Source organism: Anthonomus grandis, chromosome 6 (genome assembly GCF_022605725.1).
Source record: "Anthonomus grandis grandis chromosome 6, icAntGran1.3, whole genome shotgun sequence".
In the NCBI taxonomy this organism is placed as follows: domain Eukaryota; kingdom Metazoa; phylum Arthropoda; class Insecta; order Coleoptera; family Curculionidae; genus Anthonomus; species Anthonomus grandis.
In genome coordinates this window covers 16,600,258-16,618,870 of record NC_065551.1, presented here as the reverse complement: position 1 = coordinate 16,618,870, position 18,613 = coordinate 16,600,258, and the positions used below count along the sequence as shown (strand labels likewise).

At 33.2% G+C, this 18,613-nt stretch overlaps 1 protein-coding gene across 1 annotated transcript; it reads right to left on the bottom strand.

Moving 5' to 3' along the window:
- Window positions 1-15,747: 15,747 nt before the first annotated feature.
- On the bottom strand, window positions 15,748-16,896 carry LOC126737721 (uncharacterized). Its single transcript, XM_050442725.1, has 3 exons — window positions 16,721-16,896; window positions 16,471-16,652; window positions 15,748-16,041 (listed from the first exon to the last, which is right to left on the bottom strand). Exons 1-3 carry the CDS (start codon window positions 16,809-16,811, stop codon window positions 15,856-15,858), a joined length of 459 nt encoding a protein of 152 aa, XP_050298682.1. The 5' UTR covers window positions 16,812-16,896; the 3' UTR covers window positions 15,748-15,855.
- Window positions 16,897-18,613: the final 1,717 nt, after the last annotated feature.

Here is an 18,613-nt window from a genome sequence, read left to right as displayed (position 1 = left end):
GAAATTTAAAATGTAAAACTGCCGCGATAACGCGTGGTGTGCGCGCAACGATTTCCCACTATGAAGCGGTTTTTGGCGTGAATTTATTATTGTTTTTACCTATATAGGGTGTTTCATTTTATTTAGTTAATTGTATGGTGGGGTGTCCATGTTATATTCAGATTCACATGTTATGTCCAGAATATTGCAAAAATAAATTTTGCAATTGCCAGAGTCTGACAAAAATCATTTAATTCAAGCTTTTCATAACATTATAATTGAATTGTGAATTTCGAAATGGACTCAACTCGGATTTTGATCAAATTTGACTTTTCCGCAAATTTTTCAGGTTCAATAGTAGGCCAACATTTTATGAAGGAAAAGGGCTCATATCTGATTTTGTTCTTACAAATACGAACTCGTGGTTTTAAAACAAAATTTTGAAAAGGACCCATCTCAGCGAGATGAGTAATGCATTGCGACGCGTTTAGTAAATGAAGCGAACCAAAAAGGGGATTTCTTATTTTTATAAGACGTGAATTTTATTGGAGTATTATAGGCATTGTAAAGTTTGCTTGTTTCAGTCGCTTTACGACAGTTACTTGGTGTACGTCAAGTTTGTCATTTGAATTAGTAATCACATATTTTGGGTACTGTTTTGTTTAGCGTTACTAGTTTTTTTCTGAACAATGAGTGAGTCTAGTAGTTCGGACGAGGCAGATACAAGAGTAGAGAAAAAGAAGCGAGGAGTAAGAAATAGTGAAATCATAGAATAACTAGACAAAAAAATAAACCAGACTCTCCTTAGACTATGGTGAAATGTATAAAAATGTAATTATCAAAAAAGCCAAAGTTAAGGGACCTAAACGTAACGGACCTAAACTTAAGGGACACAAACCACGTGGGTATAAATATTCCTTGTAGGAAATCTGGGCCTAGTTGTAGGTAAGTATATACCTATGTTCTATTACATAATTAAAAAATAATAGGAGATGTGGATAGGGGTAGATAAATAATGTTATTTATTTAGTAGGTAGATATTATATTCAATATATAATATATACAAAAATGGTTTTGTGAAAAAATAGTTTTATCTTTGTAGGTGCATTCGAAAATGTTTCGATCTTTCCAATGATGCCAAAAAAGCAATATTGAATCGCATAAATGGTTTTAATACCAAAGATGAACAGGACATATATATTCAAGGATTGATGGAGGCGTTCCCTGTAAAGGATACTTCTAAACGTCAAGAAGATAAAATTAGTAAGCCAAAGAGTTACTCTTATAAGTATTTTATCGAAGCAGATGGAAATAGAAAAGAAGTATGTAAGGTAGCCTTTCTAAACTCGCATGGTTTTACCGACAAGAGAATAAAGAAATAAGAGAGAATGAAGAAATAAAGAGAATTCGACTACTAAAAATTGCAAATAAAAGCCCCCACGATATGCAAGGAAAATCTGCCGGGTCTAGAAGCAATGTAATGCCCGCAGAAACATGTGCTTTAATTCACAACTTTATCGAGTGAATTCCTGTTAAAGAAATTCACTATTCAAATAACATTGTAAAAAAATACTTATCATCTGTTTTGAATGTGACAATATTGCATGAGAGATTTTCGGCAAAATATCCAGAAAGCAAAGTCAATTATCAGTTTTATAGAAATTATTTCAATGTAAATTTTGAGTTGGCATTTGGTAGGCCACAAATTGATGTGTGCTCAAAATGTGAAGAAATTAGCGTTAAGCTGAAGAATCCCCATTTAAACGATATTGCTAAGAGGTTCGCCAGTGCGGAGCTAATCATACATAAGCGTCGGGCATCGAAGTTTTTTAATAAAGCCATATTACAGAAAAATATAACGAGAACGGCAGTACCATTTTCGGATTGTCTTTCGATTATATGCAGAATCTACCACTGCCAGTACTTCCAGTCCAAGAAGCGTTCTATTACCGCCAACTTTGGGTATACGAATTCTGCGTACATAATATAAAAACGGGGAAAGCAACTTTGTATTCCTATCACGAGGGCCGAGCGTTAAAGGGACCAAACGAAGTAGCTTTGTTTTTAAATGACTTTATATGTAAAAATGTTCCTGAAAATATTACAGAATTACATTTATTCTGCGACGGATCTCCTGGGCAAAATAAAAATAATACCATAATAAAATATCTTATCGCTTTGTCACTTACTCGAAATTTAAAAGTTTTTCTTTATTTTCCCCAAAGAGGTCATTCCTTTAATGATTGTGATAGACATTTTGCAACCATAAAGCGTAAGATTAGAAGAGAAGATCGTTTATTTACTCACGAGCAGTATACGAATTTAATACTCAGTAGCACTAAAACAGACAAATTTTGTGTAAAAACGATAACTTATACCGATATCATTGATTTCAAGGCATGGTACAAAGTACACTTTAAAGCAAAACCGTTATCAGAAAGATGCTATGGAAAAAAAGTTGCTAAAGAAAACAAAGTATCTTTTCAAGTTTCAACTTTTTATGAATTTGACTTTAATCCAGAAAAGCCTAGAGAAGTTTTATGCCGCCCCTTCATTGACAGCGAAATTAATACTGAAACTTTTAGCCTTTCAAAAACTAAAGGTATTTGTGCTAATCTTCCTACTATTGAAGACTTTCCATGCTACTCCTCAAAACTGCCAATAAATAACTTAAAAATGACTGACTTGAAAAAGTTGAGGCAGTTTATACCTGCAGAATATGAAAACTTTTACGATAGTATTTTGAGCTGGCCGACTACTGACAGAGAAGCAGGAGCTGACATTGAACAAGACTTTTAGCAGAGTTACTTTTTATTTGTTATTATTTTCCAAATAAATTAACAAAAAAAAATTTGATCTTTAAGGATTTTTTTAGTTTTTTGTATCCTTCTTTAAAAAATAAAACTGAAGTTTCTTTATTAATGTTCTTGTGATTATATAACCTCTCAAGTGGTGCTTAAATTTCGAAAACGGCTCATCTCGGAAAATTCTAAAGTCCATTTTCTCCATGTATACTTATGTGAAAAGAAAAAAATTTGGCAAGTTTAAGATGTCAAACAAAGGTTGTGAATATTAGGAAAATTCATATTTTCGTAGTTCAAATCTGTCAGAAGCAATTCAGTTTTTAGCTTTTCCTGGAAAATTACGTTTTTGCGAGATAAGCCCTTTTCGAAATTCACGATTTAATTAAAGGGGAAGAAATAATCTCAAAATCAGTTATCGTTCTAATCATTAAACCAGGTACTAAAAAAATGGCTACCGACCAGCCTTATTCTTAGATATATAGGGTGTCCCCTTTCAAATGGTTAAAAATGCTACAGTATATACAGGTGCCATAAAAAAGTAGTTTGAGATAGGACTTCGATGGTCGGAAGTGCCTCGTTTCCAAAATACAGAGTGTTAAAATTTAAAAAATAAATGGTTTTTTTGCCGCTGTATTAAAAACGCGTTAAGGGTTTTAAATGGATTTTTTAGGTTTTAAATGATAGGTAGTGGGGCAACTTTTTGAGGAATTGCAGGTAATTTAACTTGTCCAGGGACGGGCTTGCAGTACGTGTTCCGTAAATTTTATATAAAAAAACAGATGCGCCGCTGTTTCTTTGAAAAAAAAGGTTTTTTTTCTGAATATTCTGTTTATTTTTAACAAAACACAGCCCTCGCATTTTTGCGCTCCGACGCACGGTTTTGGCGAAAAAAAATAAAATCCATACCAGGGTTCTTTATTTTATTATTTTTATTTTATTAGTTTTTTTATGTCCCGAACATTTTAGCCAATTTTTCATGGTAATCTCCATAAAATAAATATTAATAATACATGTTTAGTGTCGGTGTATACCTAAATAGTTCAGTTCAGAGATCTATTAGAATCTTTGATGTGCCGCGAATAATCCGTGTGCCGATGTTGTTTGTATTGTCACATGACATGCATGTTTAAATCGCAACATTTTATGTGGAAAGAGTCATAAAGTAATATTCTAAGCGATATTTAATTATTCCATTAAATGAATAAATGTTTTAAGCATTTTTTTAAGAATTTATATATTTGATTCGTAAGATTTGACTACATGCGCCCACGTACTATTTTGTTAGACGTCTGACCTCAGTCACAGCCACTCAAACGTGAAAAGTTACACAGGTCCGGCCTTAAAATTTATTTGTATTTAAAACTTTATTATTCGGGATTTTTGGGCTTAGTTTTATTAAGTTATAAATTCAGGATAGTTGATAGCAAGATAATATTTAATTTAACTATAAGATTTAAGTACGTAAAATGAGCTTAATCAACGATTTTAATTTAATAAGTTTAGATTTTAGGGCCATCAGTGGGGTGTTTATAACAAGGTAGTACGAATTGCTTAGACCCATTTATTCTGTGGATTAAGGCATTATATATTTCCTTTTTTTAGGTATTAAGATTTATTTTTACTTGGTGGTGATTATTAATAGCGATTTTGGCTGCCATATTCAATGTCCTTTATTATTGTTTTTTTTTATTAATACATATTATGATATTATAATAATATACTCATGAATGTAATTATGTATTCAGAAAAGTGAAAGCATTTTTTTTTAAATAAACTTTTACATTAAAAATCATCTAGCTGTCTGTTTTATTAATAAAAATAGGGTTTTCTTACTATGGCAAAAAAGGGACTTTTTTCCAGAGAATGGAAATCATACATCAATCATAAATGTATCATACCATGTTTCGGCTAAATAATATATATATGGATCTTTCTTACTCCCAAAATGGTTTAATTTTCTTCAAATATTCTATACACCACCTGATAATTCCATTACAGTTTCCATTACAGTAGCTCTTAAGCTTAAATCCAAGTTTTATCAGGTATCTCCGCAAGGTTGAGACTGAGGAATGTTTGTCCCTTGCCGATAAGGTGTTCTTAACCATCTCTATGGTCAGAACCTCATTGTTTTTGTATTTAGAATACACAACTTTCCTTAGCAATTTGGCAATATGCGTGTCAAGTCCCTTTGATTGTCGGCATCTTTAATTTTTTTTTGTCTTTAATCCCTTTTTTTACAGGCATATTGTACTATAGGGTACCCCTGTTAAAAACGCTGTTTCTTGCAAAGCACTACAATCATTTGTGAACTGATGATCATTCCTTAGATTGTTATAGACATTTAGATAAATTTGTTTGGCGTCTGTACTTAAATAATTACGTTTTAAAACTGCTTGATTTTCCCCTGTAGCTTTTACTTCCCTTGCTTCTTTTTGCTTTCTCAACACTAGAAAAAGTACTATCAGAACTATGTAAGTCTAAATCACTGTCCAGATCACTCTTATTGTTTTCATCACAAATGTTATTATCTTTCTTCTGCACTCACGGTAGGTATAATACCAAAGCAAATCCACAAACACAAATAAAAAAAATACACTTTCTCATAGTGAAAACTGCAAATAAATTAGACGAATACAGACCATATTCTAAATTCTCCACTTTCATAAACGTGTAAAAAACAAAACCGGCAAAACCCATCAAATAATAATAACCTCACATGGCCCCCCTTCCAATTATTAAAGGTGATAAACCCATCCAATAGCTATTTTAAAGGCAATAGATCCATCCTTAAAGATCTCTTTAAAAACACGTCGAAAATAATACAAAAACAGCCCAAAAATTTATTTGGGTACGGCCCTGTAATTCCCAAAATCAGTGGGATAATCACTTGCACAGCCTAAAATAGGAATCGCCAGAACGCAGGTGTCTTATCTTTGTTTAATAGACTGGCTAAAAAGAGGTGAGAAGTCTGTGAGTGCTGGAAGTGTTTAAAATATTTTGTAAGATGCTTGAATTTTAGTCCGCGGTCAATTTTTTGATATTAATTTCTTGTGATATTATTTTCTTTCTAAAAATTGACATTTTCGAAAGAAAAATAAAAAATAGTATAAAACATGGGATTTTACGTATATTTAAAATGATTTCATAGATAAACAATATAACATTTTGCCATTTAAACATGTATATCATGCAACAATAAATACGACATATATAGGCGCATGGACTAGTTAGTGCGGCATCTGCGATACATCAAAGATTCTAATAGATCTCTGAACTGGACTTTACTATCGTATTTTTACGGTATGGCACTATGGCAGTCACTTTTATTAGGAGATCGGATCGAAAGTCAATTTTTGCACAAGATCGAGATTCTATACCCAATGGCAAATAATGTTGTCAAGGCGATAACATGAAAAAGAGAAAAATGAATGACAGTAATCAAACAAAAGTAAAAAATTAAATTAATTAATTGATTAATAATTAGTTGTCTCTATTTGTTTTAAAAGAAAACTGGTAAAAATCAATCGCCTTGGATTGGATGAGCCTGCAGACATGAATCTTCTGTATGGAGAACTTCGAGGAAACGCTTTGTTCGTACAGCGTTTTCAAGATCGTCAAATTCCGGAACGCAGAACGTTCATAAAAATTGATCAAGGGTTACGGGAGACCGGCTCAATGATAGTAAGTATTATTAGAACTCATAAATGATCACTGGTAAAACTCTGTTTTTTTCCCTATCACATTTTTGTGTAATTAATGTCTTAAAATTCAATGGTTTTCTTTTACAGATTGATCGAATAATTGCAAGGTGGTGCGCGGTAAGAGATGCTAAAGGGGATAAATTTATGGCACGTATTCAAATTAAGCCCAATAATAGTAGTCGTAATTTAGCTTCAGCAGTTAGTTATGCCAAAAACGCTGTGTACCGAGTATTACAAATCCATATTCTTCATCCATTTAAACTGCAAAAGGTGCAGCATCTTATTCTTTGCGGAGATGCTCCTCATTGTCTCGAGTTTTGCAAATGGTTTCTCCGTCAAATAGAACAAAACGTCAATTTTATAGGTTTAATCCTTACAAGTGACGAAAAAGTGTTTCCGCGCGAGAAGTCATTTAATCCTCGCAATAACCACGAATGGAGCGATCAAAACCTCACTCTAAACACATCAGAGGGTATCAGCAGAAATTTCACATCAATGTTTGGGCAGGTATTCTTGGCGACCACTTAATTGGGCCATACGTTCGTTCTACCAGATTACCTTGTTGTTACCATAGTTACTTAGAATTTTTGCGAGATGTTCTGCCGGGCCTAATGGAAGATGTACCTCTGTAGTTGCAGAGAGAACTCTGATTCCAGCACGATGGCTGTCCAGCGCATTTCGCTCGTACTATAAGGGCTTTTCTAGATAAGATCTGCAACAACAACTGGATTGGTAGAGGTGGTCCAGTCCTTTGGCCAGCAAGGTCACTTGATCTGACAGCTCTAGACTTATTTGGGGCGCCATGGGGGCTACACAACACCTGTAACCAACAGAGAAGACCTAGTTGCTAGATTGTGGTGCCTGCGGACTGAGAAACGATCCAGAGGTCTTTGCTCGCGTACGGGCATCTTGGGTCAACAGGTGCAGAAAATGTGTGGAGGACACTTTGAGCATTTGGTTTGAATTATTTTTTGTTTTTTTTTTTGTTGCTTATTGCTTAAATTGTTTTTTTTATTACTTAAATTGTTCTTTTTAAGTTGTTTTTTTTTTTTGTTTAAATTGTTTATTGTTTAGTTAAATTATTTATTTTTTATTGTAATGATAATAAACTTTTTATTGTGACAAAAAAGTTTTGAAGGATCCTTGTATGGATTTTATTTTTTTGCACGAAAACGATGCGTCGGAGCGCAAAAATTAACATACATGTGCTCCAAATCCGTCCCTGGACAGGTCAAATCACCTGCAATTTTTCAAAAAGTGCTTCACCACCTATCATTTAAAACCCAAATATTTCAGTCGAATTGCTTTAAGCGTTTTTAATATAGAGGAAAAAAAATCGATTTTTTTGAAAAATTTCAACACTGTATTTTGGAACGGACGCACTTCCGACCATCGATGTCCTTCAAACTACTTCTTTTTGGCTCCTGTAAAGAGTGCATATGAAAATGTAATTCCACATGTCCTATTGAAAAAACTCATTGACTCAACTGAAACTAACAAAAGCATGTTGAAAAGACACATATTCAAAAACAAGTAATAGTGATGAGAACCGATGTAAATTTGAAGCAAATATCTAGAATTTTAATTTTGCTTATTTTCGTTATACCACACTGTATAGTATAACTCCAATTTAGTCGGTACGTTGGTATCTTAGTTAATATTTAAGATACAGGGTCGGTTAAAATAGCAATAATACATCGAAGTACAAAAACTATTAGCAAGCGATACTGTAAGTATTTACATTTATATTTAACTTTTATAAAATTTATACCTTGGTTCCTAAAAATATTAAAGATAAATTAAATCAATGAAATTTTAAAATGCATGTTAGAAACTGACTACAGTAGAGAGACAGAGAAACTTTTAACAATTTAATAAACTGTATATGATGATGATGAAACTGAAGAACTGCAGATATAAAACTATGTTTTTTTTAATATAAATGAAAAATTATTTATTGGAAAAGAATACGCGGACTTAACACATATCCCGAAAAGAAATAACTGAATTAGTCTAAATCCATCTTAACTGACTGAAACCTATAGGTATAGAGTAACACACAAAATGACTATTTTTTACATATGAGTTAGGTTATCTTTTGTAATAAGGTATCACAGAATATTGTTACTTGCTCTGGTTATTATTTCTTGACTTCTTTAAGAATTGCATAGAAGTTAATGATTTTTTTTTCAATTTTCTAGTAGCTGTAAATAAACTGGTTTATTATTTCCTATGTCTTGAAGACAATTGACGTAATTTTTCAAAATCTTGTAGGGCCGGACTTAAAAGGTTCTTCTGATATTTGGAGTGATTTTGTATATCATTGTTTATTTTCCATAGCCGGCTTTCAAATAATTTTTCAGATTTTCCCGGTTTTGACGTCATCGGACGAATTTTTTTTTATATTAGCCAGGTAGGTAGTTGCAATAAAATGTTTCAGACACTTTATCAAATTTCTAATTTTCTTCTGTTTTAAAATACTTTAAAACCTTGTGCAGGTTAATTGCTATTAATATTCCATATACAGATTGTTCGCCAAGTACTTATCATAAGCGTACGTTTTTAATGTTGTTTGTTAATCATAAAAAATTCAATTTAGCAATTCTGATAAAAATCGTATTCAATTGTTCTCTGTGGCTCAATGGAAATAACATGACTTTTATTTATAAAAGCGGGACGTTAAATTTTATATTTGACAAAGTTCTTTCAATCACCTCCAGCTTACCTCACTTTGACATGTCAAATGGGTAGCCTCATTGGGTGACACATTAAGGTAAGCAACATTATAATATCTATTCAAAAGTGCCAAAAAAAACTAAATCGATTGACGTACCAGCGAATAGTGAGCTAAACTGTCTGGCAATAATGAATATTTTATCGACGTCATACTTTGGTATGTCAAATGGCTATCCTATAGTGTGATATATAATTTTAAAGGGCATACAATCTACCGTACCCAACGGTGTATAAAAAATTGTAAGTTTATAGACTTTTATAACTATATTTTTATAATTTTTACAACTATAAACAGTAAGGGTGTAAAAAGGTGTTTAAAAAATGAACAATATAAACAGTTCACAGAATTTATTTTATCCTCAAATCCTATCCTTTATGCTCAAAATGTACTCCGTTATTCTCGAGACAATAAAGTCTTTTGAAATTCCTTACGAACATTGGCAAGTATTCGTGAGGTCTGTTAATATCGCTACATTCGCGAGTAATTCGATTCTTTAAATCATTAATATTTTCAGGTGGCACTAAACGTTTCTTTCTACATGCCCCCAAAGGAAAAAATCTAGTGATGTTAAGTCTGGAAACCGTGCGGGCCATTCAATTGTACCACGCCTGCCAATCCACATCCCTAGAAACTTTTCATTAAGCCACTCTCGAATTGTCAAAGCGTAGCGGGGGCTCCATCTTGTTGGAAATACAAATTATTTTCGTGTAATTCCTTAACACTAATTTCATCCACACAAAAATATTTGGACTAAATTAACTCTTTATTACCATACATTTTTACTAGTAAACCGCTTCAACTTTTTTTGGAGAAGTAAGATGGAAAATTTTTATGACATTTAAAATAATGTGTAACACTATGAGGCAAACATTTGACCTACCAAAGTTTAAGTTGATAAAATGTCTTTTATTACCACACATTTTTGCTTACTATTATTCGCGTATATGTCAACCGATTTAATTTTTTTTGCCCTGTTAAATAGACATAGCTGATTACAATTTTCCATTTGACATGTCAAAGTGAGGTCAGCTGAAGGTGATTGATAGAACTTTGTCAAATATAAAATTAAACATCCCATTTCTATCTAAGTTGACATGTTTTTTTTCCTTTTTTTTGTGAAAAAAGAGTAGAAATAAGTTACAAACATTTTTAACCATTAGATGCAGTGTGAAGCGTCCTCCGATGGCCACAGTGAAATGGTTTGTATATTCAGGTTTGACATCCTAAAAAAACCCTAAAGACAAATTTTTAAAATAATATTTACGTTACAACAAGTTCATAAATTAAAAAACAAATTAACTATACCGTCCGATAGGTGGAAATCAGAGCAATTTCGGACTACAGCATATTGTCAGGAATGTGTTTTGACACCCTGTAAATTTTCGTACACTTTGTATATTAGTTGCTTCCTCCCAATGACCCTGTCACATTGCCAAATTTTCAATATTTTCCTATTTATAGTTTTCCATTTAGCCACAGATGCAGTTCCTAGAGGGCCACCCTCTATCCCCTATTATTAAGCACGCAACCAATTTTCGCTTACACCATCACGTGTTTTTTAATAGTTTTACGGACAATGCTGGTCATGAGTGGCGGACATAGTGCGTGCACCGAACAAAACCCACCCTATACCCAGAAAGCATATGAGTCACGTGTTCGTATATACGTTTAAAGAAATAAGAGTTGCGCCCATTATTACATACTGCTTCCTTTGTATTATTGACCGTTTTTAAGTTATATCGTAAATTAAATTTTACGTAAATTTCTAACCTCAAACTATTGTAAACCACGTCAACCTTCCATCTTTCGCTTTAAGGACAAAAAAGAATTAATGCAACACCGAATCGACACCGGTATCGAAGGTTTTGGTCATAATGGGGTATTACTATGATATTAGACTTTCGCATTTGACAAATAAATATGTTCTTCTGGTTACTATGACTTTTTGCCTTGGTAAAGCATTTAGCCAGTTGTATCTTGTTTTTCTCTCTCTCTTCCTTTATGGCCTCTCCATTAAGGAAAACTATGGTGGAGGTCACGTGGTGATTCAGGAAAACCGTCAGGTATGTACCATGTTCTCCAAATCGGATAATTTGCTTTACTTTCTTGTCTTGCTCCACTCTTTGCCTTGAGGTTGCTCTATAACAACTTAATTGAGTTCTTTGATTATTCCTTGTGTTTGCAAATTTCACTTTCGATTTTTTAAACTTAATTCTTAACTTTGTTTTATTACGCCATAAATTGGGAAAGATCGATACCATATTGATACCATATCCTATATATCCAGATCTATAGGATATGGTATGTTACATAATATTCTTCCTATGTTTACCAATCTGTCTGCTGTCTCATTTCCCTTTATATTTGAATGTCTTGATTGAATGTCTTGGTTGAATGTCTTGAATCCAGGCTAGTTTGATATCAAATGCGTTGTTGTTTGCATTAAATATTTTTTGCTTAGTTAGGAATAATTATGCTTTTCCTGTGGACATTGTACTCCAAATCCCGCTTTTTTCTGTTTTCTTACCTATTGAATCATCTATGTATATGTGGTGACTGTATGTTTTTGATTTTTAGTAATTTTCATTTAATATTGTCCTCTCCTGTTTAATGCCTAAATCGACACTTTTTATCATTTGGTATTTAGAATTATAATTTAAACAGGGTAAATTGGAGTGTTTTTCTATGTTTTCTTCAAAGACTTCTAATTCCTTATATGCTATTACTAGGTTTGTAGGTCCCTTTCTTTGTAGGTATCCTGTTGTGTTGCTTTTTTTGTTCACCATCTTAATTAGCTCGAGTATCATACTCTGCTCTTTTCTTTTATAGCAATATTCGTCTGTACTCTAGGGTTATTTTACTTCTTTTAGCCAATAATAGGTTTGTTGGTAATTCTCATGCATCCCATTGCTTTTCTGAGCGCCTGGAATTTGTTTAATTTGTTTATGCCTTGTATCATGTAAAATAATGGAAGGATTCTCGATCACACTCTTGTGACTGCCTTCATTATGTTTATGCGCCTTTGGTCCGTAATGGATGTTTTTTATAGGTGCTTATTCGAACGAAGGGTATCGATAGTAGTACTAGGTCTAAATATTTGTATTCTTTTATCTAGTTGATTTCCTGTCCATAATACTTTATTTTGATATTTGCTTTTTCATGTGTTTTTAGGATGAAGTGCATTGCGGCTGATGTGTTTGCGGACAATTCGAAATCGATTTGCTTAAAGATTTCTGCTAACTTTTCCATTTTGTTATTTTCTCTTGCTAGCGCCTGCGCCTGCTAAAAGTTATTACCTTCTATTATCATAGTAAAGTAGTCTGCGTATTGCACGAGAGTACTTATGGATTTTGGCCGTGTATACGTTGAACAATAAAGAGCTGCTGATCTTCCTCGGTCGACTCCCGTTTTTATTCCTATTATCTTGATCTAGGATGTGGCCGTCTCTATTGTACATGATTTTGAATATATAATTGGCTATTTCTATGTGAACCTTCAAGGAGATCAAAATTTTATATAATTTAAATAAATTGACTTTATTATGTGCTGCTTTTAGATCTTAGTTGTCATTTGAGTAGTTTGGAAAGTTAATATCTATTGTTGGATTTAGCCAAGGTTCATTTGAAATTAGAATATCAAGTTTTACTCTAAATAGCAAATTCACAGTACTGTTTCTGATACTTTGGAACTTCCATTCGGTTATCACTAGGTCCTTATTGATGGAGTGTAGGTCTTTCTTTGAGGGTCTTTATCAGACATCTCTTGGTCTTTCCTTGTTTTACCAAGGGTTAGGATTTGCCCTTATTCTGTTTCCATTTCTAAGTCTTCTGCTTCCTTAACTTTATGCAATACAACTTCTTCTGCAAAAGTAGTTCTTTTAAGCTCCTGGTTCAGCAGGTGTAGGATCTGGATTGGTTCTTTGTTCTTTGTTTGCGTTCTTGATATGTCTATGGGATCGATTCGGGTTCTCGATGAGTTTGATAGTAGTAGAGCTTTATGTTCTTGCTTACTGCAGCCTTGAGTGGCGGATGTTCTTCTCTTTTTTGTGTTAGACATAATTTTAGATATTAGTGGTTTTTCTTGTCATTTAGGTGGGATCTTTTGTTTAGGGTTATCAATTTTTCTTGTGCTTTTTGTTGAAAGGTGGTTGAGAAATCCCTGTGGTCACAGAAGAATTGTGTGGCTTCAGTTAGATTGTGCCTTCAGTTAGACAATTATATAATAATTATTATGCTTTTGGGTATGTTTTTTCCCTAAGATGTAACCATGACATTTTCTGTAGGGGAGAATGTTGGAATGCCATCGTCCGTGACTCTTCTAGTCACTTTTCTTACTTCTATGATTCTAGCTCTCGCCTGGTCAAATTTTGTACTTTTTACAAGAACTCTCCCTGAACTCATTGAATGCGAATTGGTTTAATTTTCATTGTTTTTATTTGTATCGTGCCTTTTTGGTGTACTGAGGATATGCGAATTTTTTTCCTAGCATCTTAATATTACAGTAAAAACTACAGCGGCTAAGCGTATTTACAATAAAGCAAGCAGAAGGAGGCTCTTCTAATCTTCTAGACTTACCCGAGTTGTCTCATCAATCAAGGGGATAACTACACTTGTTTGACACGGTAACCTGAGTAAATTACAAATACGAGAAATATCGAGATTATTTACGGAGAAGAGCTTTGATTTTCCTATCTACAAAATAACTGAATTTTATCAAGATTAACTTCATCTTATTAACTGGATGAATGCAGCTTTATTTTCGGAGGATATACTGGCGTATGTCAAAATACATCAAAACCTTCTTACCATTTCTTAATTTTTAGTACATAAAATGCAAGATCATATTAATACTCATTATATTAATACTCATATTAATTGCACAATACTGATGATAAATAGCTTGAGGGTTAGCAGACTTTTCTTAGATTTCACTTAAGGCATTAATAATAAGAATGCAATCCTTAAGAATGAAATTTCTATGTCAATGAGGCAACTGTCAATTCGCCGGAAATAAATGACATTAAACTAAGTAAGTACAACAAATGTTGTACTTACAGTTGTTGTACTTACTTACTTAGTTAAAATAGTTTGACGCTGGAAAAAACTTTATTTTGAGGTCTTTATCGGCAAGATAGGTAGCTCGTCAGGATGCAGTAAAAATACTTTATCAACGCTATGGCAAAATCATTGAAACCTTGACTTCAACTAGATCGACTTGGAACAGCATTCATGCCGATAATTAGGCATTTCTTACTTTTAACATTCCATTCTTACTTAAAAGATTACAAAAATAGTTGATATCAGCATAGCTGATATAATAAACGGTCATCGTGGACTGATTAAGGTAGTGGCTGATAGACGAATCACGAATGGAGTTCAAAGTATATGAAGAGAAAGCGTCGAATATCCCAAAGAGTCAAGATGACTGACTGTTTGCAAGATAGCATTTGAAAAGATCTACGATAAATTTTTACTAACTACTGAATTTGGCAATATAGATTCATGTGAAATTCGTAAAAAATTGGAGCGTTTGAGGAAAACTTATACTTCAGACCTTGGGTTCTTATTGGATAATGAAATTGTTTCACTTTTAGTAGTGTACTTAATATTAAGCAAAAGTTGAAACTATTTTAGATCATGTAATTATTTTTCTACGATAAGTCAATAAATAAATACAATTACGTTGCTAGTTACAATTGCTTTTAATGCCTCGTTTCAATTTTTTTTAAATTAAAAAAACCTAAAAGTTACGGCACTGCTTAGATTATACCGATACTGATAAATGTATCTAAATATATACAACGATGATTCAAGAAAAATAAATCAGCTATTATTGGTTATAACAAGTTGTTTTGTTTAAACAATTAAGTAATATATAAACATCATTGAATGAATCAGGGCAGCCTTGAAAATTATTCATTGATGTTGTGTATGCAATTTATACCTTGAAATTGCGTGTATAGGAAATGATGAATTATTGACTGAAGGAGATGATAGGATATCCTATTTAGGTTTTCCAGTGATTTAATTAAAGTTCATTACAGCAGAGAATAATTTAAATTAGTACAATTAATGTTAGAATATAACTTAGTTAATTAAAAATATATTTTACATGATATTCCAGTTAACCTTAGGAGCTTAGGGGCGTCACAAATAAACGGTAAAAGCGTAGAAAAGATGTCGCAAAAAAGCAGGAAATACCCGCTTCCTCGCTTTTACAATATGCGACAAGCCGTATCGATTAACCTGTGCAATGTAAGGCAATAGACGAGAGTGATATCCCATAAAATTTCACTTTTCCTTTTCGCATTAGAATAGATTTATATGCGTGTCGCCGGCATCAAATGACTTAACTGGTAAAGAAACGTAATCTGTTATCGATAACCAGATGTAACATGAATAAATTTTTTATTGAACAATTGTTTAAATGCTCAGTATTCCTCACATTTTTGTTATTGTAATGCCCTAATTCTTTTTCATTTTTTTTCTTTAAGTTTCTGCTTGTTTTCCGAAAAAAAAAACCATAATAATTTTGGACTGCTATTATTAACATGACATGATATTTATGAAAAAGTATAGGTTGTCTAACTTTATCGTTCATTTACAGACGCTATCACCAGAACTTTATTTATATTTCAGTCTTTCTTGGGTTCTCTGGCCACTACTGCGAGATAACAAAAAGCTCCGCATCTTGGAACAGGCTGGGCGGCCAAGAAAGCTCCCCCATCCGGTGAATGCTCATATAGCATCGGCGGTTTAACTCCTTCTTTACCAGTTTTGTCACCCCATTCGTCTAAATTTACTTCGGTCACACCTCCAGGCTAAAAAAGTACACCATAATTGACACCAATTTTCATTAACTTGTAGAACTAAAAAGATAAAAAACAAGACTGAAGTCAAGTCAAGTGACAGTCAAGACTGAAGAGACCATATTTGAAAAACAATGCCTGTATGCAGCTCACCTACTACCAAAACTTATAAACTCATAAAAGTTTTATTTTCTTTATCATCCTAGGAAAACCCTACAGCTGCAACCACTCTGGAAAAAAAACTAACAGCCACATGGCGTTCTGAGGCTGGCAAGCCCAGACTAGTAAAGTCTGGAAAACGAATATATGGGACACATGGAATCCAAAGGCTTTGCATCTACTAAGACCAAGTTACTTTGACGAACTACATGAAGATCACCATTAACCAGGACCTTCCAGGAATAAACTGCAGTTAACCTTGCGTAAATGAGATTTACTTACCAAAAGATGTGCTATATCAGGCAAAGGGCTGGCAGGGGGTGGTTCTGTAAAAGGAGGCTGCAGCTCCCCCTGTTGAATGTTTACGACCAAATAATACATGAAATCGTTTCTAAGTTTCATTTCTTCAATGGACCGGTTGCAGGTGGCTAATTTTTTCATCCAACGTACCGCTTTTTGTCTATCTAAAATGAGAGAATTTTGCTTAATAACCTTTTGGGTTTTGGGCATATCTCAGAGCTCGTTAAATTACCATCAGTTTTATTTAAGTTGGGTAACATCGTTTTCGCTAGGAACATGTTGTAGTTGCAATCATAGTTCAAATCTTCGGCAGTCTCGTTCATTTTGAATAATTTTTTATGGGATTTTTTTATACACAAAATAATTTAGATGTTACAATGACAGAACCCAATAAATGACAGTTTCGTTAAGGACTTATAGGTAAATACGTTGCACCTGTTGTTTGCATTTTGAAGTACCTAGGTTTTTAGGTTGAGCACTACCTAGCTGTTTGACTAAATACAAATCTTTTTTTTCATATTTGTTTATAGTTAATTTTCGAATAGTTTTGGCTTATTTTCTAAGTACCACTACTTAGTAGTTCCAAGTACCAGGCTTCGAAGTCACTAATTCCTCAACAGAGAGTTTCATTAACTCCTAAACAGACCAAGCATAAAATACTGGAACACGTAACGGCATTAAAAAAATTATGTTGCGTCGTTCAAATATTTTGAATATAGTGTAAACGGTGCTTTCGTGTTAACATCAAACTCATGTTATAACATGATGTGTACCTTAGCGTTATTGTCCATTTTAAATATTGGCATCGATAGCTCGGAAATTGTGATTCAATTAAACAAATTGCGATTGTTACGTCGTTCCACTATTCGCCTACAATATGAATCGTGCCATTGATCATATTGATCATAAAAAAGAATTTTAAAGGTATCATTGAGCTTTAGTAATTAACAGTAAAATGGCAAATTACTGCAAATTGTTGATTTATAATAGCTGGTGGTAAGTTTTTATCTATTCCTTTGATGTTTTTGGAAATACAAAAATACTCACTTTTACGTCATTCCACTATTTTGCGTAAACTCTTAATGCCACGTATTGACAATTCAGAAAGAAGAAAATTTATTATTTACTTTATCATCCCTTAGCCGCCGCATTATAGTACGGTTGGCATCGATGTCAAAAAGCTGATTGACGTGACTAAAACAAAATCCAGACGTATCGCTATTTGCCTATAACGTGTAAACAGTATCTTAGTGTTCCCTGTCTGGCATGTGAAAGCAAATAGCTCAGATAGAAAGGCAGATTTATTACTAACCAACCGTAAAACAATCAAAATTAAGCAATATCCTAATATTACGTCGTTCCGCTACTCGCCTACAGTGTAAACGGTACCTTAGGGTTATCCGTCAATGTCAAATATTGACATTTGCTAGCTCAGAAACATAGAGAAATGAATATTAAAATACTTTTAATTACTCTATGCTCAGAAAGGATTACGGATTCAACACGTGGTCGTTCTTTTTCCTTTCTAATTCCTCTTCACGCATGTAGACAGGGCGGCTATTCTGTAATTTTGGAGGAAGTGACACTTCCTCCTGAGAGAAGGGATCTCACATCACGTTCCTCTCCCTACCTAGGTATAAAAATTAGTATTCCGCATAGAGAAATGAATATTAAATATTTTATTAGAATATTAAATTATTTAGATTATTAAATTATTTATTAGAATATTAAATATTTTATTAAACATACTTTTAATTACTCTATGGTATTCCGTAACAGCAGTGACCGTGTGGTGAACGATCATCACGATCATGTATTCTTACAGCGTTGCCAGATTCTCGATCAATACAATACGCGCGCTCATACGTTCGACGTGCCGCTGACCTGACAAGGATTTTGACATTTGACGTACCGGATGCCGGGTATTTATTATTTATTTTTTTGTACAACGGATTTAAAGACATTAATAATTGTCTGTGTTAGTGTTACCACTTTAATAAATTAGAAATTAGATAGAAGTAGTCTGTGGTATTAAAGTGGCAGAGTGTTATCGATCGACCCCCATGACCAATGGACAAAAAAAAATTCTGAGTGGATGAAAAAACACTCCCAGCTACAAAATGGA

What these genes read in the sequence shown, in the direction of transcription:
- LOC126737721 (XM_050442725.1), bottom strand. Translation starts at nt 16,811, where the DNA reads ATGAACGAGACTGCCGAAGATTTGAACTATGATTGCAACTACAACATG. An exon ending in CAACTTAAATAAAACTGATG is followed by an intron (nt 16,653 to 16,720) that starts GTAATTTAACGA and finishes CTCTCATTTTAG; the next exon opens with ATAGACAAAAAGCGGTACGT. An exon ending in CTGATATAGCACATCTTTTG is followed by an intron (nt 16,042 to 16,470) that starts GTAAGTAAATCT and finishes GTACTTTTTTAG; the next exon opens with CCTGGAGGTGTGACCGAAGT.